The 27,490-nt window shown below is 53.4% G+C and overlaps 1 protein-coding gene across 4 annotated transcripts; it reads right to left on the reverse strand.

Annotated features, from left to right (window-relative positions):
• Positions 1 to 17: 17 nt before the first annotated feature.
• LOC119089669 (myosin heavy chain, muscle) lies at positions 18 to 27,423 on the reverse strand. 4 transcript variants are annotated; one of them, XM_037212492.1, is made up of 16 exons: positions 27,313 to 27,423; positions 22,444 to 22,600; positions 21,057 to 21,210; positions 19,852 to 19,995; positions 18,750 to 18,906; positions 17,447 to 17,474; positions 16,288 to 16,387; positions 14,080 to 14,172; positions 13,404 to 13,566; positions 9,573 to 9,676; positions 7,177 to 7,314; positions 6,147 to 6,266; positions 5,607 to 5,756; positions 4,907 to 5,077; positions 639 to 818; positions 18 to 226 (listed from the first exon to the last, which is right to left on the reverse strand). In XM_037212492.1, exons 2-16 carry the CDS (start codon positions 22,494 to 22,496, stop codon positions 50 to 52), a joined length of 1,932 nt encoding a protein of 643 aa, XP_037068387.1. In that variant the 5' UTR covers positions 22,497 to 22,600; positions 27,313 to 27,423; the 3' UTR covers positions 18 to 49. The 4 variants fall into 4 exon arrangements, with proteins under 4 accessions (XP_037068387.1, XP_037068361.1, XP_037068377.1 ...); XM_037212466.1 differs by lacking the exon at positions 4,907 to 5,077 and adding an exon at positions 1,614 to 1,787 and having other exon boundaries at positions 27,313 to 27,422; XM_037212482.1 differs by lacking the exon at positions 4,907 to 5,077 and adding an exon at positions 4,388 to 4,558 and having other exon boundaries at positions 27,313 to 27,419.
• Positions 27,424 to 27,490: the final 67 nt, after the last annotated feature.

The raw sequence follows: 27,490 nt of genomic DNA on the forward strand, positions 1-27,490 counted from the left end.
TTAAAGCCCGACCGACCGTAATCATCCCTCCGCGGGCTCACGTTGTCATCTATAAGGGCGATTGCTCACCCTTGCCGCCGCTCTCGTCCTTGCCGCCCGACTGTCCCGGATGGTCGGCGAAGATGGCCACGGCCAGCGCGTTGGCACCCTTCTTGAACTGGTCCACCACGGTGTCGTTCAGCGGGTCCTTGTTCTTCTCCAGCCAGCCGATCAGGTTGTACGCCACCTATCGTGAGTTGGAGAAGTTCAGCTTGGTGACATGTCCACGACATAGTTTGTGAGAAGTCGGCTCAGGGCGGGTCAACCCAGGCAAAACCGCTGCTCGCGACAGTCGAGGTCAAAATAGTACAAGAGACCGTACATGTAACAAAACATCAAAGCCCGCTCCCAAGTTTGATGTCATGTTTTTAACCAGAAAGAAAAGTCAACAGCCGAGTCTCACTTGCTCCCAGCACCGCCCCAAAGCTCCCCTTCCGCGCGCACAACCGTTGCGGTTGAAGACCGCGGTCAGCGGGTCTGTGGTTGATAAGTGAGTCCCAACAGTGGTTCCGTCATGTCAGTCCCCATCCCAGGCATGCAGGCTGAGCAGACCGACAGACAGCTCCCCACACCGGCGGGGAGCAGCCCTGCGGACTGACCGTGCCGGCATAATGGACGATGGCGAAGTGGGCCTCCGCCTGGCCCTGCTTGGGGGGCCTGGGCTTGATGAAGCAGGACGACTTGCCCAGGTGGTTGTTCTTCAGCTTCTCCTCGAACGTCTTGTCGGTGGCCTTGGGGAACATGCTCTCTTCCTCGAGCAGCGAGAGCACTCCCATCGGCTGCGGGAAGCGGTGACAGAAGTGTGGACGCGGATCTCCGCCGCGTGGCATCGTCACCGCCGGAAGCGCCGATGCGCAGGCATGGTTGGCTCACAACGACGCACGCAAAATCAAGGCATGTCTCCCTCAAGAGATTTTGCGATGATGGGCATCGTAGTACGCTAACGTTTAACATCTCTTGGTTTTCTCAACCGACGCAGAGGTTGTCCTGTTTGACGTGTATACGAGCTAGCTTGCGGAACAGAAGGCTTACCTTGCGTTCAAATATGCACCACTAATGTGTTTAGGGTTGTGAATGCAAAAATATTTCAAAGGTCGCAAGCTACACCATGATTTTAGCCAATTACCGAGAAGCACGAAACGTCCAGCCATCGAGGCAATCCAGTCCATTTAGATGCGAAGATTTAGAACGCCGGCGTAGTGCCAACGCTCCATGGCTTAGTTTAATGAACTTTTCGGCGGGACATGCAGGCTGGTAGACAGAAAGCGTTAGTCTAGTTGCTACCAGGCGTAACCGAGAATCGTGCAGTGGATGGGGTTCTCAAAGCTCCCCCGACTCTCCCGAGGAAAGAAGCTTCGGACTCAGCGAAGCCCGAACCAATGATGTGCGATGGAATCAGCTTAGCCAAGAAGCGAACATCCTCGCGTAGCCACCCGAAGCCTGGCCGAGCTGAGTACGATCCTTGACATCGCGTCGGGCTGCGCTTATACCGCAGCACGTGTAGCCGCGCAGCGCGTAAGCTGGCGCAGCATCATGTCAGAGACTGTTCGCCTGCGCTCAGCCTGAGACAGTACCCGCTCGATCAGGTCAATACAAGCTTGCAGGTCGAGGCCGAAGTCGATGAAGGTCCATTGAAGACCCTCGCGCTGGTACTCCTCCTGCTCCAGCACGGAACATGTGGTGGTGTTGAAGAACTGCTGAAGCTTCTCGTTGGTGTAGTTGATGCACAGCTGTTCAAAGTTGTTGAGCTGCGGGAAGGATCTGGGGTGTTAGTGCACACGCCGGGCGAGGGCGGGTCGCCTCTTGACTTCGTTTCAAGAGTGGGGGCACTCGGGACGGACCAGATCGCATGCCGTGATCATCCGGGCAGCTGGGCAGGCGGACCGCAGTTCTGTGCGGCTTCCGGGCCAGGGAACGGGTGCACACGTGGTACAAACGCGTGTAGGTGAGGGAGGGGGCGCGTAATACACTCGCGTGCAGATGGGGACTGAAGTTTTAGGAGATTGAAATTCACACAGACATGCGGGGCAGGGATGTCAGACCAAACCTTTCTGACATGGTCACTTACAGCACTCGCTGCGACCACGATGGCAGTCACCGCACGAGGGGAAATGAGGGGGCAATCCGCTGTTCAGGGCGGTCTCGGCGAACAGGTCACGCATGTCCACACGTGCAGGCAAGCCGGTCGAGACACGGCTGATGGAGGGTTCATGCTGGTCGTGGACGCGTGCCTCCCTCTGGCGGACGCGGGGCTGTCCCGGTGAGCCAGCGTCCTTATTTACAGCTACGCAAACGGCGCCGGTTTCCTGAGGCCGAGCATGCTGGCACGAACACGATGCGGACTGCGAACTGCAGCTCACGTGCTCCGCTGGGGGGGGGGGGGGGGCGTGCACTGGGGGCCACCGTTGTACAGCGGTGGTGAGTGTTATCGATGGACTGCAACGTACAGAACCAGATCAGCAATCGCCTTACTGATGGCTGTCGCGATCGTGCTTGGATTCATGCGGGGTGTAGGAGGCAGCTGAGTTCTAAAGACTTCTGTGAGGCAGCAGTTGATGGTCGGTCTGCTGCTTGTCCGGAGGCTGCAGCAGACAGGTGGCCCGCTTGGTGACAAGTGTGCCGGACACTGGTCTAAGGCCGAGAGGCTTGATAGCGACAGTTCCAGTCTTCGACTCCTCGGTAGAGGTTTGGTCAAGGCTTCAGCTGTCTCACAGCACCAGCCCGAACAACACAGCATCCTCGGTATCAAGAGGAGTCTCAAAGTTCTTCGGCTCGTCAGGAAACAGAAGTTTGGGTACACCGGGGAAGGCAGGAAAGGCCAGATAATTCCTTTCAGCGGCGGCGCTGACCGTCGATGAAAATGCCTGCATACATGCGCTTTGGTAAGGCATTTCTTGGACGGATTGCATTTAGGAATAGTTGAATGGAATGTATTCAGTTGAGCTGGTCTCATGCTCTATCCAGCAGCGGTGTAGCTGTTGGGCCGACTTGGCTCGTTCGACCAGTTTGACTGCATTCGCTTCTGACTTCCTTCATTCCGATGCTGGTGAGACCACTGCCCTCACGCTTCACGCCGTTGTGGTAAATCGACACCCCAACTGCCGACGACCACGACCTACCTTGCTTCCTTATCCACCGCGCCACAAGAGGTTATCCAGACACCGACAGTTTATGCAGTTCACGGTATGGACATCTTTAGACGACACAATCAGTGTTTACTGCTAATCTAGGACTGAACAGGTGTCCATCCGCTATACTAAGGTGTTGTTCGACTAGGACGTCTGTATCACTTCCTAAGGTGTTGTTCAACTAGGACGTCTGTATCACTCCCTAGGCTGTTATTCCAGAGGACCGAACCGATGCCATCAGTTCTCATGCAGACGGACAGTGTAGCATCTCATTTTGTTCTCTGTTTACCTTCTCCATGAGATCAATACACGCCTGCAGATCCATACCAAAGTCGACAAACTTCCAGTTAATGCCCTCCCGTTTATACTCCTCTTGTTCGAGTATGAACATGTGGTGGTTAAAGAACTGCTGCAGCTTCTCGTTGGTGAAATTGATACACAGCTGTTCGAAGCCGTTGAACTAGAAGAAGAGAACAGTACGGAAAGTGAGAGCCCTGTCCTGCCCGTATGGTGCTCCATCAGCTGGGCAGAGCGCCCAGCTGATGTCAGCGATGGGTAGCTGTAGCTGAGGTCAGAGTACCGCTGAGGTTTGACCTCAGCAGTGGCGCTGAGGTCAGGGTGGTTCGGGGCCTCCGTCCGTCTCAGCAGACGGGGAATAGCACGTGGAAGGGAGACAAACCCACGCACACCCCGTCCGGGGTGTCTCTGAGGGGCGGGGGGCAATGCAGGACACTCTGGTCGTCCACAGAGTGGCGCCTGCCGGGGGGGGGGGGGGGGGGGGAAGAAGCGACGCCGGGGACGAAGGCTTCCTGAGGCGCAATGCCAGCGCCCGTTGCCGGCTGGACTTACGACGAAACAGCTGCCCCTCAGAACGGCAGTCAGCTGCTAGACCGAAGAGACTGTATGACGCGCTGTGATGTGGAAACGATCGCCTCTCAAGAACGCTCAATATGAGCCTGCATCGGCAGGGAAAAATGTAGCAGTCGTTACGAGGGAGTTGTGCGTCAAAAATGGGAACATTTACCACTCGTAACATGGATGAGAAGCGTTCGTTTCCACAGCTATCTGCGCCGCCAAGAACCCATGTGCCGAGCAGCCTGATCCAATGGAGGAAACTGGCAAGAGCAAAGAAACGGGCAGCAGCTGAAGCTTCATCAAAGCCCTGCAGCGGCAGCGGCGGCAGCAGCAGTAGCAGCAGGAGATCCCAGTCGATAGGTTACCTTCTCCATGAGGTCAATACAGGCCTGCAGGTCCATGCCGAAGTCCATGAACACCCACTCGATGCCCTCCCGCTGGTACTCCTCTTGTTCGAGCACAAACATGTGGTGGTTAAAGAACTGCTGCAGCTTCTCGTTGGTGAAGTTGATACACAGCTGTTCGAAGCCGTTGAACTAGAAACGAACGTTGGCTGGTGATGCTCTCCCAGGCGCCGAACCGCAGCCACTAGCTGGTGCCACCAGCAGGGCGCCTTCACGTGGGGGTATTCACATCGGCCCAAGTCTCGGTGGGCGGTATGGGGGGGGGGGGGCAGGGTCTCCACAGCTGGAGGGGGGGGGGGGGGGCATGCGTAGCTCCGTAAGCATGCAGGGCCGTCCAGCACATGCCGCTCCTGTAACAGTGTGACGTCGGGATCTGTGTCCCGCGTCCGGACACCATGAGGTCACGCAAGGGTCACCAGGGGTCACTCGGGGTCATTCGAGTGGAGGGGGGGGGGGCGGGCACACGGGGGTGGAGGTTACCTTCTCCATCAACTCAATACAGGCTTGCAGGTCCATTCCGAAGTCGACAAACACCCAGTCGATACCCTCGCGTTTGTACTCTTCTTGCTCGAGTACGAACATGTGGTGGTTAAAGAACTGCTGCAGCTTCTCGTTGGTGAAGTTGATGCAGAGCTGCTCGAATCCGTTGAACTGGTAGGACATCGGGGTGTCAAGTTTACAACTGAGCTAGGGCACGGGGATGCACCATCAAGCCGCCATCGCAGTAGGCCTGGTGAGAGGATTCGAATCATGACTGGACGTCTGCCGAGTGGCCTGTGAAGGGCCACGAGTTTTGCTACATATCGATCGTTGTCGGCGGAAACCGCGAGCGGAGAAAGCTGAGGAAGCGACGAATGTGTTAGAGTGACGTCAACATCATTCTCCTACACGTCTAATCACTATTTAATATGCGATCTTAAGGCAACGATTACGCACAGCCTACGGACGGAACGTGAGCAATTGGAATTGAAGAATCCTATCTCTCCATCGCTACAGCTGACAGACGCTAGTTCAGGCACAACACCATCGCACGAGCAGGATAACTACTCAACAGACGCAAACCAAATTATGGCGACACACTAATGACCCCCTTGTCTCAAACCCCCACATATTTAGAGATTTCTGAAGACTTCTGAAGATTTCTGTCCAGGTCGCACGCCACGCCGGTCGTCATACTCACGTCGAAGATTTCGAAGCCGGCAATGTCGAGCACGCCGATGAAGCGGTGCCGCTTCTGCTTGGTGTCCAGAGTCAGGTTCACCTTCTTCACCAACCACTTGAACATGCGGTCGTACATGGCCTTGGCCAGCGCGCCCACCGAATAGTAGACCTGGTGAACGCTCCAGACGGTCAGACACACTGAACGAGACAGACACATAGGACATGCGTCAGGGATGTATCCGGAACATACGACTGTAAACACAATCGAGAGACTCCAGAGGAGCCAGCAAAATCCGATAAGAGCGTCAAACAGGACTCAAATCGAGATCGGCTACGACAGCCCCTTCTGCGATCTTTTCGCGGGATTTCGGCTTATGATCAATTTGGCCGCTAGCGGTGTTGCGTGGAGCAGCCCGCCCTTTGCTTAACCACCGCGTCACAAACGTGGCGCAGTTTGATTGGTCCGTTCCGCCGGACGGCGTGTCACACTCACCTGGTCCTTGTTGCGACCCTGAGTCACACTCACCTGGCCCTTGTTGCGACCCTGAGTCACACTCACCTGGTCCTTGTTGCGACCTTGAGTCACAAACTCGTTGCCGACCTTGATCTTGGGCTTGAGCAGGTTCAAGTAGAGCTGGGGCCCCTCAACTCCGACCAGCTTGGCGACACGGTCACCCTCCTGTGACGTCACGGCGAACGTCAGTGACGTCAGCGGTGGGGTGTCACGTCACGGGGGCAGGAGGGATCGGTTAGTCGGCCCTGTCAGGAGGAGCCCTTCGGGGTGACCTCAGGTCGGGTGGGGGCGGGGTCTGAGGGCCTGCCACGGTCGTGGTAGGTAACGCCGGTCGTCAGCGACACTGGCGCCAGCGCCGTGCGGTGGAGAACATCGGAAACTCGACAGGGTGACACTTGGTCCCAGCTTTGGAGGACTTGAATCGGGCGTAATTCGGGTGACGTTGCAAACTCGAATCAACGGAGGCGATTTCATGCTGCTGGGTCGTGCGAGAAACGTGCAGACTGAAGTTCCGAAACACTATCGTTGCCAGACCACCTGCCTGGTAACATGAGGGGTACCGGGGAAAACGGTCCGTCAAGTTAGTATGGAAAACGTTTGGTGGATTAGAAGTTGGCAAATCGTGAGTTGCTAGTGGTGCTCAATGCAAGCTTCGTTTTTAGACAGCTGCATAACTGTTAGTGAAAGAGAGATAGTTCGAGTAGTTACGGTCACTGGCGATGCATATCGAGATGTACAGCAATGCGGTTGCCTAGATACGGAGGCAACAAAAGTAAACGTTTCCACTGGCCTCTTCAATGCGTTGGCAAAATGTGCCAGAAATTCATGACGTCATCACGCAATGCATTTTATTTATCTGAAGTAAAGTTAGAAGCGTTGTGCTTGCATATTCCGAGGCCAGTGGAAACGCAGCAACCATGTTCTGCGAACACATCACCCCAACGCGGCATAAAACAGCAGCGAAAAAGGCTCCGGGCAGCCAGCAAGCTCCGGAACCGCTGAAATAAAGATGGCGTCGCTCGTGCGCAGGCCGACAGGTGGCAGCAGCTGCGACACCAATGGTGGCCGATCTTACATCCTTGCCGTCGGCCTCAGCCTGCTCCTCGCGACCGCGCTGCTTGAACTTGAGCGTGCTCAGGTGCATCACCGAAGCCACAATCTTATAAATGTTATCTTTCTCCTCCTGGTTAAAGCCGAGGATGTCGAACGACTCCTGAGGACGCGCGACACGACGGGTCAGCACCATGCGGCCGAAGGCCGGCCGCCATTTTGTTCACGTACCGCGCTGCCGTCAGCCTCAGCCTGCTCCTCGCGACCCTTCTGTTTGAACTTCATCTCGCCCAGGTGCATCACACACGCCGTGATCTTGTAGATGTCCAGCTTCTCTTCGGCCGTGAATTGCAGGATGTCGAACGCCTCCTGCACAAAATGGCGGCGGCGGCGCGGCCTCGACCGTGAAACAGCGCCCCGGGGCGCGCAAAGCCGTAGCCGGGCAGCGAAGCCGAACGGGGGTCCCGGATTTTGCCGAGGCAAATAGCACGAATTGGGCCGACGAACGAGTCGGAGCGGCTGGTGAACACAAGCCGTTACAGGCTTGTCAACTGGCGAAAGACGCTTTCAGTGTGGTGCTGCTTAGAGCACAAAACTGGAAGCCAAGTTCGCCACAGTTTGGACATGGCTGTGCTGCAGACACACTACAATTTTGCATCATGCTCTTATGTACGTTGGTCCGAAATATCCCATGGGTTATACCCGGCTACGGCCTTGAAGAAAGCGATGATAGCGAATACAGACATGCATATAAACGCAAATATACAGCTGGCGAAAAAGCCCGCTGAGGTGCATAAACACATTGAGCTCAACAGGGATGAGCAGTGTAACGTTGAATAAAAATTAACAGCTAACGGATCAGAAGCATGTAAAAAATGTTCCGAGATCTGACGTGACTGTCCAAACTTTAGCTGAAAGCTTACTGATACCACAAGCTAGGTCAAACTGGCATCATCGCCAGTCAATATGTTGACGTGAGCAGCTGCTCCCCTCGGAGCAGGGGGACAGGACAGAAGGGGTGAGGCCCAGCGAGCGATCAGCAGACGACACAGCTGGCCCCGTCTCAGAGGCAGCTGCTGCAGGCGAACATGCACATGCGGAGCCCATCCCCGGTGTTGGACTGGTGCGGCGTCCACTGTCCACTGTGGACGACAGGGTGGACCCGGGACCGCTCACGGAGATGAGAACTCATCAGCCCAGAGACAGGCCGCTCACATCGGCTCTGTTCCTTACTGTGGTGCTGTTTGCTTTTCTAAGAAAGAGAACTGGCCATGTGAACACTGATGCGTGGCATCGGTCAGATTATGTTCACAGCTGAGGTACGAAAGGGAACTGGCCATGTGAACACTGATGCGTGGCATCGGCCAAATTATGTTCACAGCTGAGGTACGAAAGAGAACTGGCCATGTGAACACTGATGCGTGGCATCGGTTAAATAATGTTCACAGCTGAGGTACGAAAGAGAACTGGCCATGTGAACACCAATGCGTGGCATCGGCCAAATTATGTTCACAGCTGAGGTACGAAAGAGAACTGGCCATGTGAACACCAATGCGTGGCATCGGCCAAATTATGTTCACAGCTGAGGTACGAAAGAGAACTGGCCATGCGAAGAATGATGCGTGGCACTGGTTAAATAATGTTCACAGCTGAGGTACGGAAGAGAACTGGCCGTGTTAGCACCAATGCATCGCATCGGTCAAATCATGTTCACAGCTGAGGTGCGGAAGAGAACTGGCTATGTAGACAGTAATGCATCGCGTTGGTCGATTCATGATTAGTTTTTTGTACCGATTGCTTAGGTCCTAGGTTTAGGTTCAAGTATCATTCCAGTTATATCTGCCTGGTGTATGCATTTTTCTCTGTAAGTTTAACGTATCAACCAATGATATCAAAACAATCACGAAGGAAAAACTTGTAAGCTGGGTATTTGTTTCGATCTAGCTGATCTGGCGCTTTGAAGCAATTTTCGAGCGTGTTTTCTGAAGGAACCCTCGAAACAGATGAAGCTATATGTGCAGCATATGCAAACTCGTATGTCATACAGCGCTCAACGTTGCGACAGTCTGACTACGAACAGAAAACGCTGAAGATTTCAGTCACTATCCATAAGCATTGACGCCGAGGATTGTACAATCATGATGTTATGTTTTAGAACATCCACGTAAGACAGCCATGACGAGGCATCAGAAGTACAACCACTGGAGGCTCATGAAAGTACATTACACATCTCGTTTTGTTTACACAAACATCTTTTCACAAAATCTTCATGAGGCATTTCATACGCTTCTCAAACCCCCGTCTGCATTGACGCTACCTGTGCCGCATTCATCTTAATCGCACTTAATCGCACTTAATCGCCCCCGCATATAGAACAGATGCCAAATCAGACCGCCCCAGCCCGGCGGTTCGTGCACTCACATCCGTCTCCTGCATCATCTCGCCATCGTCGACGCCAGGGATGGTGGTTTTGCCCTGCGAGACGAACCGGTACACCCGGATGCTGGACGTCAAGCCGAGCATGTCTGCCGAGTTATGGGCGGCTAGTGAGTCGGACGTGGACGAGGCACGTTCGGCAGGGTTACGTCGCCGGCCGGGTCAGCCGTGGTTATGAGTGACTGTTGCCTAGGTCACGAGGACACGGGAAGCAGACAGAGGTGCAAATGGCAGCTCATACCCTGGTTTTGTTGTGGTGAAGTCATCAACTGACTCAGCCCAGCCTGTTTGCGGATCGGGACTGTCTGCCCGCACCAAGCGCTCTCACGCTAATGGTGGGCACCAGTGCTGTTGGGTATGTGCACCACTGCAATTTGCACCTTTGTCTCATACATGAACACGGTCGCTGGTGGGCTGCGCCGTTCCTTGTGAGATAGCTACAAACAAGGCCTGCTTTCGATGCAAAATCAGTCGCACATTTATGCCTTTTTGCAATTTGTAAAGAAATTTTCATGAAATTTTCCAAAAATCGACGGACGACATCGCTTTGGATTTCAAACCATATTTTCCCTTTCCGATGACGTGAAACCAGTGTAATGAAGGGAGCCTTCACCTTTCAATGATCCCTCCGTGCTTCAGGTTATGACAACCAATCATTTTCAAAGAATGACTGCACTTACATATAAAGAAGATTCGAAAGCAAGCCTAGTGCAATAACTAACACGCAGGACAATCACGAAGGGAAACACGAAGACGTAACACGATCTCGATACGCCTCGCCATACCCACGCCCCCGCCAGTGGCATTTTACGGCCAGTGGCATATTCATTCCATGAATGCTGTCTTTCCATTTCGTTGATTTGCATGCCACTGTTCGGAGCAAAATACCAATTCAGCCTCCCTGACTAGTCCCTGCAGCCGTAGACTGCGCCGCACGATAGGGTTTCGTCGGGCGGCACAGTCTACTAGCGCCGGGTATTTCGGTCGGCTCGGGGGCCGTGGGCCCTGGCGAGGTCTGATGGGGTGGCGTCGGACGGACCAGAACACACACACGAGCACGGAGACGGCACGGGCCGTCACTCTGCCCGCCGCCGGTTCTCGGGCGGCGTGGGAGGCACACGAACAAGACGTCACAGTCACGCAGCCAGCCGTCACGCCCACAGAACGTGACGCGGACGTGAGGCGGCGCGTTCCCCGCGCCGGCTTCACAGAGAACAGGAAGAAGTAGCGGCGTCTGGGCAAGCCTGTGGGCGACGATGGCGACGATGCCGGAGACGATGGCGCAGCGGACGGGAGCCTCTCTTCTCACTGCATGACCTTGGTCTAAGAAGCCGGCAAGGCGACGCCACAGGGTGACGCCCGAACGAACTCAAGCTCGACTAGTACCACTGCGGTATCTGTGGCTAGTTCAAGCTGTATCTTCCCTGAGAAGACCTGTGCTGTAAAATCCCTGTGCATAAATGCAAACATATCTTCATTTCAAAACCTACAGCTAATCAAGTAAATTGTCGTTTGTCTGCATGTGTCGGTTGTCTCTGGTGGCCTAAATGTTTTACAAAATGGCATCCATGGCCCAGAGTTTTTTATAATGAGCCATTATACTTCAATGTCCACCTGTTTGGATAAAGAACCAGAGCGCTTGCTTTTCAAGGCAAAGCCTTTCATTTAGTGACTCCTCTTCCTCTCTTGCCAAAGTCACACCCAATCAGCTACTGTCGCACGATCTTCCACTGTGGATATTCCTGTCCCCCGTCGGAGCAACCTGTCAAAAGCATTCGACCGGCATGCGTGGCGCTGCATGCCAGCACCACCGCCTAGTATTACAATAGGGAAGTGAGCTAACCTCTTGGCTTGACGCCCAAGGTCACTTCCATCCAGGGATTCATAGAATCTCTCGTGGATTCGGCATCCAGTGTCATGCCGTGGAGGGGGTTCCGCGAAGTCGCTTTGTTTTGGTCGGTGGTTTTCACACAGCAAAGCGAAATATTGAGGGGGGGGGGGGGGCAGAGATGCACTAAGCGGACAGCATGCGCGAAGCGGAAAGCAGGCACCATTTTTGGGCGTTTGATGGTATTTCCAAACGGAAGCACGGTCAATTCATGGGAAAGGTGATTGGGAATAATTATTCAATTATCGAGACTTTAGGATGATTGTGCAAGCAAGTCGCTACATTAGGAAAGGGACGTGGCACGAATTGTGATATAATCTGAGTCGTAGAAAGCATGGATATTTGGATGCGAAGACAAATGAAAATTCGGTCCATGGTGAAAAGCACAAGAAAGCCGGAGTAACCTGAAAACACAAATCAAACTGAAGGGACATAATGGCTTTGAATAGAGCTAAAGATGGGATAGTGGGCAGGAGATCAGGCCGGGATTCCTCATGCCGGACCAGGTCTGAGACAGAGAAGGGGTCGGCAGGGGTCACCATACCGCCCCTGACGAGCAGGGTCAAAGGGTCAAACGCCTTACATCGGTAAGCTGCATCTCCTCCTTGTCATCGACGTTAGGGATGGTGGTTTTACCCTGGGAGACGTAATGGTAGTCTTTTATGTTGTCGCTGAGGTAAAGCTTGTCTGCAGGAGACGAACAAACCGCAGGGTGTTACCATGGTTACAGAGAAATGTCACGTGTTGCGCGGTCAGCTGGCGACAGCCCGAAGGGAAGCGAAGGACGGTGAGCGTGTGACGTAACTCGGGATCGACGCAGAAGCAGGAGTCGAATTCCTGTATGAGGGCACAAAGGGGTAAATTTGGTTGCAATTTTGGGCACTTTGTATGCATGAATCGTCTACATCAGCATACTAATGTAGCTTTCATGAAATATCAGAACTGCTGAAACGCCATGCGTTTCAGATCGGTGTGCCGACGACCATCCGTCATGCGTCCCGTAATCAATGAAATGTAATGTAAATGTAATCCATCGTTTCAAGTCAAACTTTAACCAGGATCACCAGAATGGCTCTGGACACCCTCGTGCAGATCAGCTCTGCGGGCAGAGAGGGGGAACGGATGAGGAGTGCGATGGTTCATGCTAGTGCGGCGCAGGCAACAGCAGCGCCCCTGGCGGGGGCAGCCACAGTCAGCGGCGGCAGGCGGCTGAAAAAGATTCGCTGTTCGGTTAGCACTCACGTCTGTCATCGTCATCTCCTCAGCGTCGTCCACGCCCGGGATGGTCGTTTTGCCCTGGCTAACGAAGTTGTAATCTGTGATCTTGTTGGTCAGGAGCAACATGGCTGCCGCGAAATGGCGGCGTTATCGGCGCATGCGCACACGTCGGCAGCGCTGCTGGCCTGAGCTCCCAGGCGGAGACAGCGCGCAAGGCTCGGGTTGCGGCAATAGCATGTGGTTGGCAGCGATGGATATTTACAATTCTGGTGATAGCCAAGCTTAGTTGAAGACGACTATCATTGTGTGCCAAAATTCTGACCGAAGGAACACCATATGCGAAACAGGAACTGCGAAACAAGGCCGCGGTGGTGTAGCGGTTATCGAATAGTCAGTGCAGGTCCATGGGCGATGCTCCAATTCGTTTCTGTGAACGCCAGAGGTAAATCAAGCATGTATCAGCGTAAAATCCGGCATCAACAATTCCTGAAAGCGAATAAGTATCACGCCCACTTCCTCCGATGAGGTCGATGACACACCAACATTCGCCACCAGCCTCACGCTCTACCGAGAATCACGTGACCTCCTCCAGCAAACCGATTCACAAGGCTCCCACCCGACCCGGTGATAGTGGCCCGCCACAGCCAAACCAAACCAAAGCCACAGCCAAACGCCTGAGAGGCGAACGTCGCCTGCGGCGGTGTGCTCACCCTTGAGGCCGGAAATGGCACCCGACATGATCTGGTAGAACATGTGGTAGGAGCGCTCGTTGGGCTGCTGCGAGATGACGCGAGCCTTCTCTAGCAGGTAGGTCTCGATGTCGGCGCCCGCCAGCTTGCCGGCCGGCCCGAAGTGGATGCGGATGAATTTACCCTGGAGCAGAGTGTCGGTGTTGCGTGGTATCCGTTGACGCAGACGAGTCCGCCTCAGAGAAAGCGGTTGGTGGGTGGAGCGGGGGTGAACATGTGGGGAAATTCCACATTTGAAAATGGACTCGCCTTTATAGAAGGCTCCTCCAAATCCAGTTACATGGGACTGCTCCGTACAGAGTGAGAATTCAAGAACATATATTATCATGATGCATGCATCCGGAAATTATCTTATTAAAAACCGTTGTCGTTCACACAATCTATCAGAACTGTTATTTTTATCTCGAAAACGTATACTAGACCATGAAGATCATGATGCGCACTTGCAGGTTCTATATCTACTCCCAAGCTCTGTACAGGACTACACAACTATCCAAAACGGCTTTAAAGGCATTCCAAAAGCGTTATGCGATCGACCCTGGAGTGTCCGTTTCATGCCACGGTCCCAACAGCTGAAGAACGTCCCTCTTTACAGCCATCCCCGTCATCTTCGGGTCCAAGGTGGAGGCGCACTCACGAAGCGGGAGCTGTTGTCGTTGCGGACTGTCTTAGCGTTGCCGAAGGCCTCCAGCACCGGGTTGGTCTGGACGACCTGGTCCTCCAGGTTACCCTGTGTCCACCCAGAGTGTGCTTAGTGGCGGCGGCAACACATCGGCTTGGTCCTGCATCCAGGCTACCCTGCTATCCAGGCTACCCAGGCTAGCCCATCATCCAGGTTGCCCCGCGCGGGTTCAAGGAGCGATCGCGGTTCGAGCAGACTGGGTCTGATGGCAGCAGTCACAAGGTATGGTCAAAATACCGGCTGAATAGAGCTTATTGATGCGGAGAGTGCGGCAGGTCTAATCCAGTTTACAATGGACACATCACGCTCTGCACATCTGCAAGTGATCAAGCAGCAATAAACTCACGAAACGGAGAGACAGATCCCAGTAAAATACTTTTCCTTGACCACACCACTCTGGCCTAACCAACAGAGACTCTTACAAAGGGAGTCTCTACTCCGCGCGCTTACAGAACCACTGGAAAACTAGCGATGCCTTGTTAGACAGCATGCAGAGGGCGCAGCCATGTTAATTCAGAGCAGCTTGACGCAATGCGGCATCATGACGTCATAGCAGGACATGCCATCATGACGTCACATCAGGACATGACTGTTCCCGCTTCACATTCCGCCGCCACCGTCATCTACATGGGACATGCATGCGGGACACCGGGGTGACAGACGTGACAGACGTGAAGACGTGAAGACGTGAAGACGTGACGGACGTGAAGGCGCTCGCCGGACACGTTTGGGAGATGAGGCGAAGACGTTCGCTCCAGCCGGTCACAAGGGGCGGAGGGGGAGGGGGAGGGGGGGGCGGAAGATTCAGTCTCCCGCAGTCCGCTCTAGACTGAGGTTCACATGCCCCTGGTCACCGACCAGGGTTCAGACCCGGCAGACAGTGCAGTCCCGTAGCTGGGAGTTGGGGAGTGGCACACGGGACACGCGAGGGTCACTCGGAGTGCTTGGGTGGCATGCCACGGCGCAGGCCGGTCTCGCGGCTCTGGGGTCACGCGCAGAGGCCAGGTCAGCCGGCCAGCCGCTCCTCCCACCCCGGGCGTCGGTTGGTGATGAAATGTAGTTTAAATACCCGTCTGGATAACTGCAGACGCAGTTTAAACTGCATTTTAAATGCCCGTCTGGAAACTGCGTAAAGGCAACGGGGCTTCTCAGTGTCAAGCGAAATAAAGCCGAATCTTTTTTACTTCGTTTGCAATCGCACGATATAAAAGCTCATTTCGGTTGCATATCGCTGATGAAAATATGACTCAAACCTGTCATTCACCACCACTCTGCCCGGCGTGAAAGGTCGTCATCACGTGCAGGGTAACACCACCACCCAGCCGCCTTGTCCGAGGGGCTGTCGCCTCCCGGTACAGCGCGGGGCGGGTCACGCGCCGGCTATCCTGTGCCAGTGTACGGGTCAGGGGGAGGGGGAGGGGAGCACGCGGGGACGATCGGGCCGAGCCGTCGGCCGATAATTCACGCAGCCGACGCCAGGCGGCGCCACCGGTCACCTTGCCCTCCTCCTTCTTCTTGCCCGAGGCGCCGACGTTGGCAAAGTACGCGATTACCTTCTTGGTGTTCTCGGTCTTTCCTGCACCCGACTCGCCGCTGTGGGGAGAGGCCTCGTTGAATGGGACGTCGGGACCGGGGCTCTCTGTGGAGGCCAGGCTGGGCGGCGAGAGGCATGGTAAAGCATCAGGCGCCGGGGAGCGCGAGTCGTTCACGAGCTCTCAAACTGGACGATTTTGACAGGTTTAATGTTAAGTGTTTTCTCTGTGAATATCATTTTGCACAAGAGCTCACGCTGTGCAAAACTGAGACCGAAATGCGGGGCTTGTCACAAAGAGTCATGTGAACGCTCCTAGCCCACAATTTAGCAGTAAAGTACGCATTTGTGCGTCATCGGAATGTGCTCCAGCACCGCAGTCGAGGGCTGTGATCGACGCGAGCGCCACCGTGCGCTGTTAATGTGCTTTACGCATGCAACAGTCGCCGGCGTCATATTAGCACGCTGTGCGCCGAAGCTGCCGCGCGCCGCTCCGCCTCTCCGCCGCGCCGCCGGCGCCAGCTGACCGCGCCGCCAGCTGACCGCGCCGCCAGCTGAACACGCCGTCAGCTGACGCGCGCCTCAAGCAGCCGAGCTGAGAGCGTGTTTGTCTGGCCCAGAGCGGGACTTACGCCGCAAGCAAACTTCTGCTTGAAGCCGGATGGGGCGATGCGCGCAAAGTACATGATGACCTTTTTGGTGTTCTCCGTCTTGCCAGCGCCACTCTCACCCCTGGTGGGTCAGCCGGTCGTGTGAGTGGTATCACGACATTGAGGAAGGCCTCCGCCAGTGTTGCAGGCAGGAGGGGGGGGGGGGGGGCGGCTGAACAGCGACGGGTGTTTTAAGGGAGTCAGTTGACCCCGGAGTGGGTGATGCAAGCCGGTTTCCAGAACAAGAGGCCGCTGTGGTGAAGGTCGGCAATTTTCCAGAACAAGAGGCCGCTGTGGTGAAGGTCGGCAATTTTCCAGAACAAGAGTCCGCTGTGGTGAAGGTCGGCAATTTTCCAGAACAAGAGACCGCTGTGGTGAAGGTCGGCAATTTTCCAGAACAAAAGACCGCTGTGGTGAAGGGCGGCAATTTTCCACAAGAGGCCGCTGTGGCGAAGGTCGGCAATTTTCCAGAACAAGAGACCGCTGTGGTGAAGGTCGGCAATTTTCCAGAACAGGAAACCGCTGTGTTAAAGGTCGGCAATTTTCCAGAACAAGAGACCGCCGTGGTGAAGGTCGGCAATTTTCAGAAAAGTGGCAATTGTCTCTATGGATAATCACTTCAGCTTCCTTTGGCCATAGCTGTATGTGCTTAATGGCAGTCGTGTCAAAGTCGCATGCGACCCTCGCTGACAGCCATTGCTTTAGTCAGATCACCAGGTAGCACTAGATGGATTCTTTCAATCAAATTCATCCGTTGCACTCGTGATAACCAAGTAAACCGGTCCGAATCGGTTACAACGCAAAACTGCTTCAGGCGGACTTCGATGACTCCCAGTTGAGCCTGTAAAGTGGTGGTTATTTGCGTCACTTGTATGGCACTCATGGTATAAGCTCAACCTTGTCACACCCTGGACGCCATTTCCACTCTCCCTTCCCTTCTATGGAAGCACGGAGATAGAAATTACCGGTCAGTACAAAATGAAACAGACCGTGCGTAAACAAGCTGCCGTTTCCGACAGGACAAAGGTTCTTTCACTGACAGAGGTCACGAAACTGACCAACAAGGTTGTCCATGAGTGGATACCCTCAAACATTCTGAGCAAAAATGCTCAGCCCTAATTTGGCCGGGCCGGATACTTACGTAATCAGCATCGACTGGTTCTCATTGTCTGAAAAAGACAGAGCGATCATCAGCTATGTGACGGCACAAGCCGACATTATTCTCTCGCCCCAGCATAAGCAAACATCCCCGGGCAGCATCAGCCGCGCCGAAACCAGCCGACAGGTGTCAGCACCGGCGCCGCGCCCGATTTAGACGCCTTCCAGCGCTGGCCTGGATTCCAGCGGCGGCCGCGCGGCGCGCCAAAAATAGGGCGCGTAAAGCGATCTGCGCGCGCCTGCGATCGGCGCCGGAGCGCAGGTATCGCTGCAGGTGGGGCTGGGCGGGGCGGCCCCGTCCCGGAAACGGCGGCACAGCTGACGGGAGGGGGGGGGGGGGAGGGGGGGGGCGCAAGAAGGCGACTGAGCAGCTGAAGACGGCCCGGTTCAGGTTGCCACAGCGTGTCCGATGGATGGAAATGGTCGATGAGATTGTAGCTGCAGGCGACTGGGAGTGATCGAGGGCAGAGGTGTCTTGTGATCAAGGTGTCAAGGTGTGATCAAGGTGAAAGGTGTCTTGAAATACATCGATGTAAACAGCAAACCGAACAAAACATAGTTCCATTTTGCCACTTTTTATGAAACTTCATACAACACTGATAAAACCTGCCCTTTCAAATGGTGGTATTTGCATGCACGATATGACCGTAGCATTTGACGAGCTGTTTAAACGTGGGCACTCGCAAATGCTTGCTAAATATCTTCAGCACATGATTAAGACGCGAAGACCCATGGCCATGAATAAGTCAGTGTCGAGATATAATTGCCCTCTCGTTTGTACCTATTTTCCAAGCCAGCGAAACAAGGGCGCCCTGTTCCGGCCTGAGCGGATACATAAGTTGGCCACCGCGAAGTGACAGTCCGCGCCAGAAAGAAAAATCGGTGCATAATTACAAACAATGGGACACTGTCTGTCTGTCACTGCAAACAAAGGAGCTGATGCATGCTAAGAGCTTGGTGGAGGCCTAATTATCGCCGCCACTTATCCTTGAGCACGTGTATTTTGTATCTGCAATATCTAGATAAGTTCATGCCAACAGACTGTCAAAAGGTCTGTCCTAACGCGTAACATGCAACCCGCACTTGGGCTACCATGTCATCGAATGGCGCATCCCGCACGGGCCGGCTCGTGCGTACCGTCCCATTGGTACATTCACGTCTCGACTATTTTCACAACAGTCCAGCACCGAATTATGCCGAAACGCCGGGCTAGCGGCCGACCGCCCCGGCCCAGCTCGCTCCCCCCCCCCCCCCCAGCGGACGCGCCGTCGACGACTGCCACTCACTGTTCATCATGTCCGTGTAGGCGCCGTCCGAGATGGCGAAGATGTGCGGCGGCACTTCGTTGCGCCTCTTGCCCTTGTAGATGGCGATGGCGCGGTTGGTGTAGATCGGGAACCGCTTGTACGGATTGATGGCCACGCAGAAGAGGCCGGAGTACGTCTGCCGGTGCCAGGGAGGGCATGAGATTCAGCTCCAGGTGGAGTGGGCTAAAGTGGTACTTCTGTCGGCGCCAGGGAAGGCGTGAGATCCAGCTCCAGGTAGGGTGTGTCGAAGGGGTAGGTGTTGGTGCCAGGAGGAGACTGAGTCCCAGGTAGGAGTGGCGAAAGAGGCCCGCGCAGGTGTGTCAGTGGCAGGAGAGGAGCGATGAGTAGGTCAAAATGTAACCGCGTCCTCTCTTTTGCTCCCATTGTCCAACCCCGTAACAAGAACCCAATGACGCCAGGACTGGATGGGATAAAAAGGGCCGCAGATGAGTTAAAATTGCGGCCTATGTGGGGAGGAGGCAAGACACCGAAACCCTGGCTCTTAAGGAAAGACGGGCGGGTGACCTGAGGTCACGAGGAAGTTGTCAGGTCGAACTGACTTGAGAACATTGAGGGACAAGGTGGAAACTGCAATATTAGGAATGGGTTCGAGCTGTTGGGGGTATTTCACGGTCAAAATCATACAGAGATAACCTGACAAAACCTGTGACAAGTGGGACATTTTCAGATTGACATAATGCAAGATTGACAGGGAAACCATGACGTCGTAATGATACACTGGCTGGGGAATTACGGAAATAAGGTCATTCAAAGCTGTCAAGAAAGTTGCAAACAGACTACCGAAGAAGATAATTCAGTGGACGGTCGAGAGAGGTCCGTATCGGCCGTGAGACAGATCTTGATGTCACAGTTAAGTGCCCAATTAGATAAAATGGATATTGTGTTGTGGCCATATAGGAGGGTATGCTTACATCGCTCCCAAGTGAATCGCAAGCGCATTCCTGCTGTTGGAGGCCCTCATGCCGAGGAATCACCCACAGCGGTGAAAGTCTGGATTGGGTAAAAGCTCAGGTGATGATGTTGACCAACATGCACACCACACGCAGCGGATGCAACTCACGTAGATGAGCTTGATGAAGTAGCGCTGCTTGAGGTTATGCAGGACCGAGGCGTCGTTGAGGTAGGTCAAGTTGGACATGTCCTCGCACTTCTCATACTTCGGCGGGTTCACCTGCTGCACCTGCTCCTTCTTGACACTCTTGTCCTGTGGCGTTAGACATGACGTCAGGGAAACGATGATGGCGTCATTGTTGGTTTGGTTCAGTTTCAGTGTCGGGCTTCAGTCAGCTGCTCAATCACACATGGATTACAAAAGGAGTAAGACATCCAGTCAGATGAGTAAGACATCCTGTCAGATGAGGGGTAAGACATTAAGTCAGATGAGAAGTAAGACCTCCAGTCAGAAAAAGAGTAAGACATCAGGTCAGATGATGAATAAGACATTCTGCCACATGGGAGACGAGTAAGACATCCAGTCATGAGAAGTAAGACATCCATTCGGACGGGAAGTAAGACATCCAGTCAGATTAGTAGTGAGACATCCAGTCAGATGAGGAGCAAGACATCTATTCACACATTTGTTCACAGGTTAAGCCCATATTTCGGCCGGACATTTCACCACGCACTCGGGCACACAATCGGTCCGACAACCGGCCAGACTTTAGATCAGACACTTAGACAATTATTCGAAACGGCACCTATTTGAGTAGACATATTGAAGCAATGCAACATCCCTTTGGCGGGTCTCTAATTCAGATACTTGGTTACACAACTTTAGAAGGAGCTGTCGACATCAAGAGTGTATGTGGTGTACAGGTCCAAGCATCAGTATAAGGAATGGACTACTAGCCATGTACGGTGCAAGTTTGACCGCGAGCGTATTTCTTCTAAACCAGCAAAAGCACCTCAATCCCCATGTTCGCTTGTGTCTCACCACCGTACCATCACTAGGCAGCGCTCCAAACTGTGCTTAGCTCGCCAGGCTAATTTTTAGCTGGAATGCGATTGGAGAATTACGTGTCAATGGGGGAGGAGGGGGGGGGGGGGGGGCGCTTTTACGAATGCAAATGGTGAAGTACCTATACCGTAACGTAAACCGGGTAGTGCGCCGACTAATATGAACGTGAGTGATCAGGTATGACATGGTGTGATCTTGTGCCATCACTGCGACTGCGTGCCATCACGAGCCAATCACGGCCGCCGCACGTAGGGGGGGGGGGGGGCGGGCCCGGCCGCAGCCCGGGCCCCCGTCTGACTCCGACTCACGTCTCCGCCGGGGATGGAGACGGTGACCAGGTCACCCTTGGTGCCGGTGATCTTGCCCTGCACGAACCCCTCCTCCGCATCGGGCACCCATGCGGCGACCTTGGCGTCGAACGGCTTGTTCTGGTCGATGCGCTTCTGCTCCAGCGACACGTACCTGTCAGGTCAGGTCAGGTCGGGTCAGGACAGGTCGGGTCAGGTTGTGTCAGGTCGGGCCAAGTCGGGCCACGTCGGGTCAGGTCGGGAAAGGTCAGGTCGCACGCAATGAGAGAACAGGTCACGTGGATGGGCTGGCTCACGTGAGTGGCTCAGGTCGTGCGTGAAGTCCAGGAACGGTGTTCAGCTCGGGTCATGCGCGGGTTGTCCGTAGGTCTGGCCACATGAGCAGTTTAGGTTAGGTTACATAGGTCATAATAGGTCATAGTATGCGAGTATCATCGTGTTGGGATCAGTCTCGTGCATAGGTTATGTCATGACAGCTCAGGTCATGTTCATTAGAGAGATGAGATCACATGTGAAGGTTGTGTCTACCAAAGGTCAGGCAGATGTCGGCGCTCTACCCTATCACACGTTCCATGCGGGCCAGATCAGAACACACATACACTGGTAATGTGAGATCACGTATACGGTACAAGTCCAGAGACCTCGGTGGGCGCCAATGCACAAAACGAACCGCGGAACTGGATTCACCAAGACACCCATCCAAAGTTGGCGTGACTTATCATAAAGCTAGAGCAGCCAGCTTTGAGCTGGTAAGCTCCGTGTGCTTACCGCTAGGAAATATCCTTATGCTGGTCCGGTGAAAAAGAAGTTAAGCCAACCGGCAGTGTTAAAGTAACCTATATACTGACGACTGTAATCACTAGAGTCGTTGGCGTCCGCACCCTCTCTTAGATTCTATACCAGCAAATAGTTCCCTACTCGCGCTAAATACAACGTTCTGCCGTGACACAAAATACATTACATTACATAGCACTTCACTCGAGTCTAGATTACCCGGCGGCGGCGGCGGCGTACCCATAGGTACAGGGTGGGGTCCGCGGGTGTACTCTCAGGTATGGGTCCTAGGGTATCCACTCACGGGGTGGGGTCCTAGCGCGCATTCACAGGTAGGGTGTGGGATCCGCGTGTGTACTCACAGGTAGGGGTGAGGTCCGGGAGTGTACTCACAGGTAGGGGTGGGATCCCCGTGTGTACTCACAGGTGGCGGGTGGGGCCCGGGGTGTACTCACAGGCAGCGGGTGGGACCCACGGGCGTACTCACAGGTAGGGGATGGGGTCCGGGAGTGCACTCACAGGTAGGGGTGGAGTCCGCGTGTGTACTTACAGGTGGGGGGTGGGGCCGGGAGTGCACCCACAGGAAACAGGTGGGACCCACGGGCGTACTCACAGGAAGGGGGTGGGGTCCGGGTCATCGGACGGGTCGGTCTTCTTGATCACCATGGTGGCGAGCGCGGGACTTCGAGAGGGAGCAGACCCCGGCGGGCTGAGCCGAGCAGCGGCGACGGTCGGTGCAGAACAGACCGAGCGCTAGGAGACGATCCTCCCTGCGACATAGGCAACAGATGGAGTCATAATGACGTCACAGTCGACACTGAGCAGATCGACCGCCAGCAGACGATCCTCCCTGCGTCACAGGCAACAGATGGCGTCATAATGACGTCACAGTCGACACTGAGCAGACCGAGCGCTAGGAGACGATCCTCCCTGCGGCACAGGCAACAGATGGAGTCATAATGACGTCACAGTCAACACTGAGCAGACCGAGCGCTAGGAGACGATCCTCCCTGCGACATAGGCAACAGATGGAGTCATAATGACGTCACAGTCGACACTGGGCAGACCGAGCGCTAGGAGACGATCCTCCCTGGGACATAGGCAACAGATGGAGTCATAATGACGTCACAGTCGACACTGAGCAGACCGAGCGCTAGGAGACGATCCTCCCTGCGGCACAGGCAACAGATGGCGTCATAATGACGTCACAGTCGACACTGAGCAGACCGAGCGCTAAGAGACGAGCCTCTCTGCGGCACAAGCAGCATAGGGCGTCATTATGACGTCACAACCGACACAGGGCGGATCGACCGCCTGCAGACGAACTTCCCTGCGTCGCAGCGGAATGAATGACCTCACAATGGCGTTATACAATGGAAAAGGGAAGATATTAAGCGCTTCGAAACGACACTCCCAATGGCACAGGCAAACCGATTGCGTCATAATCACGGCATGCAGTCGGCAGGGAACAGCTCGAAGGTTAGGAAACCACCGCTCTCTGGCACAGCGGTCAACTGGCGTCATCATTACGTCACACAGACGATACAAAACAGCTCGAGCACGAGCACTGAGAGACGTCCCTTCTCCTGCCGCAGGTGGACAAATGGCATGATAAGATGGCTTTGCGCAGTCGTCCCACAACAGAACAAGCTCTAAGAGTCGATGCTCCCCTTGCCACAGGTCTATAACGTCATGAGTGACGTCGCACAGTCAGCACCACGCGACCATGTCAGCACTCCGACGAGCGGATACATTACAGATACATAAATACACAGAACAGATACATAGATTTAGAGTTGTCGTCACAGGTGCAACACGGTCAGCTGACCGCGCAGGTCAGCACGAGGAGGTCACCGCAAAGACAAGGTCACGGTTAATTAACATAAGCAATAGGTGAAATGTCGCCAACACGGGCTTTTGTCGAACGGCACGGGCGGCACGGCACTAACGGAAAAACATGGAATGGCACTGGCGCTAGTCATGATTACCACCCTGGTGAGGCTAGTTGGCTAAGCCAAGATTACAATCCACAACCAGCGTTTCAGTTGAAACTTGCATGATTGCATGATTGTTGAAACTCGCATGATTCAAATGTTCAGATCGCGATTAAAAGGGCGTTCCAAATTCGGAGATATTGAGACAGGCATCAGATATGATCGAAAAGGCCATTTGTAATTTTAAGTATGTTTTAAGTGTCAAACTGCTTTAAATGACAATATATCACAATTTAGCAAGTCTGCTCCTCATTACGTAAAAGTTGTAATATGCCATGAAACACGTTCAAGACGTCAGATTCACTGCTCGACTGGCCGTGTCAGAGTTGCCACCGAAGCGAACGGCGTGACTCACTTGCAGTGTTTATGCGCTGCAAGATGGCCTTCGTGACTGTGTGTAAAGTTATGTGATAAACGGCATTTATATGTGTTTCGGTCTTTTGTCGTAGTGTTATATATTTCCCGTGATGCCATGGTTTTCCTTGCATTTGCATTCTCGATCACGGCGATATTATTAAGCTACCGGACTCTCAGTCTCATCTCCGTCATAAACAAACTGCTCAAATGCTTGTGGCATTCATCACAAAACGCGGCGCGTAATCGAGGCATGCAGCCAGAGGCTTTGGGTTTTAACCGAAGCTTTAGCTCTGTAGCTTTTTAGGCTGTCAACCAAATTCTGTCAGCCGATGCGACCAATCATGATGGCGTACACCAGAAGCCAATATTCCAACGGTCTGTTTTCATCTTACGCACATTACCACCATTGGGGTGGGGGAGTTCCTGTCACGTTTGTATGGCGTCATACGCGCCTGGATATGTTCGAATCAAGGAGCGCCAAATATTCTGCATAAATTTGCGTCGTCTAGCTCAGAAACAGAGAGGCTGGAGACCTTAAAAGGGTATGACCGTGATTTGCAAGGAATGATGTTGTAAATGGCTTACGCAGTTCAAACCCCCATTTAAATGTGGAACAGCCACTTTCCAATTGACCCATGACAACACAACGTCCACCGCTATATCAGAATTTGATGCAGTATCTTTATTCTTGCCAGGCGAGGAGAATACCGCCATTAAGTGGTATTTCTGAGACGATGGGAAATGAATGATGAAAGTGTTATTAACTTTGACTCAGCTGATGATTACTTGAAAATAAATATCCTTGGGCAATGCCAGGTCACCAGGCTACGCCTTTGAATGTTTTCTTAGCTGTTAGATGATACACGCCGTGCTTGTGCTTTTCATTGTGGATATATAGTTACAATGGACACAGCACATGTCCATAATGATGATTATCTAGCACAGTGGCCAGCTTCAACTAGGTCACTGATGCCTCCTGGGTCGAACGTGGGTAGTAATGTGTGATGACCTTGTGTGACCTTCGATCGGTCCCAGACCATTTGGTTTGCACTTAGTGGAGCGGCGTATGTTTTTCCACAAAATCAAGTCTGTGGCATGAAAGTTTACTGGTTGACTTGAGTGGGCTCAACTGAGCAGCGATACATGTCTCGGGCAACACGCTATCCACTGGTTTTCGTCCCTTGGGCGTAGCTCAATAAGTGACCTCATGGGGGGGGGGGGGGGGGGGGGGGGGGGGAGTAATACGCACCACCACCCAACGCTCCGCTCTCCAGGGACGCGTGTGAAAACATCGCTCCAACACCACGAAGCTCAACACACATGATGATCATATATGCTTCGGTATGTGCTTTCGCATAACGCTGCGTGAACGTTACGAATGGTATGTTATGAACGTTACGATGAACCCATGAACGTTTCGAACGGATGAACGAACAGAAAGTTGCATGTCCGCAAATTTCATCGAATTGATAGGTTATCTAAGATCGTTTTACCTATCAAACGACGCCCATTTTCGCCCTTCTAACCGTCGCCGTAAGTGCGAAAAACCTGCGGCCTGACTCACGCGGTCTCTTCTCTGCAGAGTGGTGGCGTGGTATTTTGGGAGAGCTGCAGTTTCAGCTATTGGCAGAACGCAGTGATCGTTGCCAGTCTGGTATGACGTCATCACATAATCAGCTGATTGAGATCAGGTATCTGAGGATGGTCGAAGCCGTTTGGTTCGAGCGGCCATTTCGGATAAACATTATGGGAATGGCCATTTTGGTTGAGATCCATTGTTTGAAACCCGGGACGTACCCGGCAGCACAAATACAGGCAGAGGCCATCACCTGGCAGCTGAAAGGAATGTTTTACCTTTATACGGCATTTTGAGCCGAAAAACTAGGTTGCCTCCTCACAGCACACTGATTACTATCTGGTTGAAAATAACCATTTTTGATAACCTATATTATACACTATAAGTACACTAGTTAGGGCCTAGACTGCTTCAGTTTTTATCCTGAAATAATTCACTTCAGGTTACATTTGTTAAGAGCGTATTTAAGCACGATTCAAGCGATGGTGTCTCTTGGAGAAAGCAAGAATTTCATTGGTTGATAGACTCTGCCCGTAAAGTGAGTCTCTCCGGCATGCGCACACATATGTATCTGCCGAAGTTAAATAGCACAGAGGTCTTCGATTAGATTCCAACAGGTGGTAATTTCTACTCTCTTAGAACGGTGACGAGCCGATGATTAATGAAATGACGATTATCAAAGCAGCGTGAACACAATTTCGTTCATTCGTCACTTACTCTTGCAAAGATGTAGGATGGCTGTATAGTCGTTGCAGGGAACATTCAAAAGCTTTAAGTTGTTCGGGTACTGCAAGATAAGGCTTCTAATTCTTTTCCGCAAAAGGTATGTTATCGATAAAAAGCGAAACACTGTATCTACTGCTTGCTCTCGGCTTGTATGATGCTGCTACAATGTGCAAGCCATCTACGTCATCAAGGATCGAGCAGAGGGTGCGAAAACATCGGGCAATAGAAAATAATGCCTTGATACTAAGCGTTGGAGGTACCTGTGGATAGCGATGTGAGGCTGATGCTAACAAATCTATTTATTTATGTATCTCCCCAGCCCTCCCCCCTTCCACTCCACGCCCATTCATTGTAATTTTGAGCATGCTTGGATGCATATTTTAGCGAGTTTTACGGCTGCGAGCTCAATAATGTTGCAGAGTTGCAGGGATTGTACTGGACATAACTGCATCTGGCATGGTTAACGTACAGAGAGACGGCACTGCATTCATCAAAAGAAACCAAGATAATGAAAAATGCGACTGTATTTAGTGTCCTGCATCATTGCAATATCATTTCAAGAGATCACAATAGGATAAGCCATGAGACTTTATTGTGTAAGGTACAAAAATTAGACCTAAAATGTCCAGAAAACACTGACGTCACTAGATCGCCGTCTCGCTGCTTCTGGGCGATCACCAAAATCACGTGACCCATCTCTGACATCACAGAGGTATGTCGGCTCACGGTCTGCGGCGGTCCTTCAGCTCCTGTTCGTCCACACACACACAGACACACACACCCACAGGACTTGCCACGGGGCCGACACGCGCCGCGCTCCTCGACTTACGTCCGGCCTTCGTTCTGTGACACCGACTACCCGCAGGGCCCGCTTTATAACCTCAGGTCATTCGACACCGGCCGCCGCCCGGCCGGCCGATGAGACCTCATCGCTGATTGGCGCTCGCCGGCAGGCACATCGACTGCCGGCCGCCTGGACCAATCAGCGCGCGCAAGACTGGGCGTCG

Source organism: Pollicipes pollicipes, unplaced genomic scaffold (genome assembly GCF_011947565.3).
Source record: "Pollicipes pollicipes isolate AB1234 unplaced genomic scaffold, Ppol_2.1 Scaffold_1600;HRSCAF=1878_pilon_pilon_pilon, whole genome shotgun sequence".
In the NCBI taxonomy this organism is placed as follows: Eukaryota; Metazoa; Arthropoda; class Thecostraca; order Pollicipedomorpha; family Pollicipedidae; genus Pollicipes; species Pollicipes pollicipes.